The sequence below is a fragment of the Priapulus caudatus genome, unplaced genomic scaffold, assembly GCF_000485595.1.
Source record: "Priapulus caudatus unplaced genomic scaffold, Priapulus_caudatus-5.0.1 Scaffold39, whole genome shotgun sequence".
Classification (NCBI taxonomy): domain Eukaryota; kingdom Metazoa; phylum Priapulida; class Priapulimorpha; order Priapulimorphida; family Priapulidae; genus Priapulus; species Priapulus caudatus.
In genome coordinates this window covers 751799-755119 of record NW_014577100.1, presented here as the reverse complement: position 1 = coordinate 755119, position 3321 = coordinate 751799, and the positions used below count along the sequence as shown (strand labels likewise).

Below are 3321 nucleotides of genomic sequence, written 5' to 3'. Positions count from 1 at the left end.
GCAAGCAAAATCGTCAGCTGTTTTACGTTCACTTAGGTTCATCAGTGATAAAATAAGTAGATTGATCACCGACCATTTTTCAAGTTCAGAAATAGGACACATTAGGCGCGTTTACACGGACGTTTTTAGCCCGAGCCTAATGAGGCCCGCGCCAAATTTGGCTCAAGCCGAGCGTTCACACGGACGGTTTTTCGGGGCCGTGCCGAGTTAGCACGAGCCAATTTGGTCCCATCGAAAACGTCTGACCAGGCCCGAGCCAAATTTTAGCACCAGCTAAATCGGTAGAGCGGTAGATGCCGCGAGTGTCGAATGTGTACTTCGACAAAATAAAGTCCAAAACAGTATAAAAATTCGAAAAATTCGATCAGGATGCATGTTTTCAAGATTGATAATTGAACTCGGAACGGAAGTAAACACTGAATCGTACACAATGCCATCTCGCGACATACTACCAAAGTATCTGTGAGATATTTGTGCAATAACATTTATTTGAATTTGACAGACAGCGTATTCACTTGCGTACGTGTGAACGCTCCGACTCAAACCAGCCCAAGCCAAATTTAGCCTGAGCCAAATTTAGCCCATTTAGCTCGAGCCAAACCATTACCGTGTGAACGCGGTGATAGACTATCCAGGCAGGCTGGGTTGCTGAGTGAGTGAGATATAATAAAAATAAAAATACTAGTAAATCAATACAGTGTCACTAGAGAGTTTACACAGCATTGTGGAGCAGGCTGCCCAATATCCCTGATAAGGTTTCAGCACCATATTCCGATTATTCCATTCGAGATCGTTTGGACTGACCACCAGATGGCGACAGGTGAACAGATGTGGAAGTCTTCAATGTTTTCTTGAGTGCTGAAAGATATACAAGTAAACAAACATATTATTTACCACTCAAAAATCATACATAATTGCTTATTAAAGCTTCATCCACTACAATACAATTTACAAGCTGAAAACTTGCCTTACGAATGTAATTTTACTAATATATCTTCAATAAAGAAATAATGTATTATTTTGCTGCACATTTACATCATTCAAATAATGACAAAACAATAGACACTGACAATGTGTTGTAGAAGGGGTAGGGTCATCCAACCAATTGAGTTTGGCGTGAGAATTGGCAAATAATAAATTAAGGCTTCCTTGATTTGTTTCATCGTACCTGCCTTAGTTATTCAGGTTGAAATGCTGAGATTTGTTTCACGTCATACTAACTGAGACATATACACACTATGCATGGTTTTAATCACACAGTGTATAATAATTCTCCATTATTGTCTAATGTCAGCCCCAGAAATTACAGACATTACAGCTACTAAAACAGTATTACTATTGAAAATTTTCACGAGGACGAATGGATGGAAGGATGTGAATGGAAATACCTCCAGTCTGCATTTTTATTAGTGCCTGCTTTCTCTCCTCTTCATCAAAGTACCAAACTGTAATCGCATACCTGCAAATTAACACAAACAACATAAAATTATTATATTCTGCCTTTACCACCCCTATTTATAATTCTTCTATACTATCCTCGTAGTCTCACATATTCAATGCTGTAGGACATATGATTAAAATCGATGCATGTTCTGCAAATTATTGAATTTTAGAAGCTGAATTTTTAACATTGACATTTTCTTATGAAGTAGGCCTAAATGATTAAAGTTGTCGTCATTGCACGAGACATGGTCATTCAACAAAAACTTTTACGGCAAATTTTTAAAAAGTAAAAAAATTCTTCTTGAAGGTCAAACGGTCGCTGAACAGTACATTTCTACGTTCCAATAGATCATAAAGCTACACTCATAAATAATGCAATAAAATATGCAATATGCAGCTGTAATGGTCTGGTACATGCACCATGCCATAAAAAATAGGAGAAATCTTCACATACAACCAAAGACGGTTTGACCAAATTAAGTACGGACTGCTATCGTCGAATCATTAGGCTGCATCGCTTTACTATGATTCTATGTATAAGTTAAAAATACAAATGATATAGGTTGTTGCCCTCAAGATATTGTCCCAACGATGATAATTTCACATTTCATGAAATAAAAATAAAGGTATATAATAAAAAAAGGTGTGCTGTACTACACCACCTCCCTAAAATAACGGGGGCAGCCAGCCCTATAGACCGAAGGTCCGATAGACCGAATATTGCAAAGGGTTAGGGTTAGAGTTAGGGTTAGGGTTAGGTCATATATATGGTTTATAGTGGCATCATATGATTTATTCGGTGGATGTGCGGCATATTCGCGTTCGAATACGGCATCAGTGGATGTCCGAATGCGTAGCCTGGAGGCTAGGCGACCGATTCCGGACGTGTAGCCACTGCGTATTCGAATAAACCTTCGGTCTATCGGGCCTTCGGTCTATCGGACCTTCGTTCTATAGGACTGTAACCAAAATAACAGCTCAGCCACCGTTAAAACCTGCCTGTGGGAAACATTTCACTGAGTTGCAGCACAATTTTCTTACCTCGTAGCATACGCAGGCCGGACCTCGTGTGGATTTCGGCGATCAGACCAGAAAAATAACAACCGATCTAAGATGGGCTCAATATCTGCCACACGATCCTGTCCCTCAGGGTATATTCTTAATAGACCTCCATGTTCCTGCACACACAAAAATCCTCATAATCCTTGTCCCACTGACTAGGTGGACGAGAAATTGGATAACGTAACAAATGTAAAGGTCTAGCACAGTGTGGTAGAATGACTATAAAGTATTAAAATAGGAAAAACAGACGTCGATATAGTTACAAGTTATCACAAAACTTTCCATAATAATATTCAAACAAGGAAAAATAGAAGAAAACGAATACTGAATCATCATGTATTCTTCTCAATCAATCAATTTCAAATCAATAGTTATAAAATCAGACAATTATACTAACAAGCACATTTCTGAGAATCCACTCACCTTGCTGTCCCAGTTCTTGTTGAGGTAGTAAATACATGTTATCACGCGCCCATCACCGTTAGGATTGTCAATGTGTCTCACGTATCCTGTACCATTGCCGGGGTAGCATGCCAGCATCGCCTAGAATACAGCAGCACAGACAGTTATAACTGCAGTCTTTTATTGAGTTTTCCAGGAAAAGGGATGCCTGCACCCCACGCAAATGCATTGGCTATACAATCTCATCACGGAAATTCGCGGCACCGTAGCATTATGCAGCATTCATGGCTTCCATAGCAGGGTCTCTGCGTTAACTATTCCTGAAAGCACGCTCTTCTTATCCACTGCCATTGCTAGAGAATCTTGGATATACCACTGCGTGCACGCATGCCTGACTGAAATATTTAGATTATA

The 3321-nt window shown here is 39.6% G+C and overlaps 1 protein-coding gene across 2 annotated transcripts in view; it reads right to left on the bottom strand.

Annotated features, from left to right (window-relative positions):
* Positions 1–546: 546 nt before the first annotated feature.
* LOC106819683 (egl nine homolog 3-like) overlaps positions 547–3321 on the bottom strand; it is a 7679-nt gene continuing 4904 nt past the window's right edge. For both annotated transcript variants that reach the window (XM_014824284.1, XM_014824292.1), the window contains exons 3-6: positions 2929–3048; positions 2485–2621; positions 1389–1459; positions 547–858 (exon numbers count right to left, since the gene is read on the bottom strand). In XM_014824284.1, coding sequence (XP_014679770.1) covers positions 776–858; positions 1389–1459; positions 2485–2621; positions 2929–3048 — 411 coding nt within the window. In that variant the 3' untranslated portion in view covers positions 547–775. The remainder of the gene's footprint in view (positions 859–1388; positions 1460–2484; positions 2622–2928; positions 3049–3321) is intronic.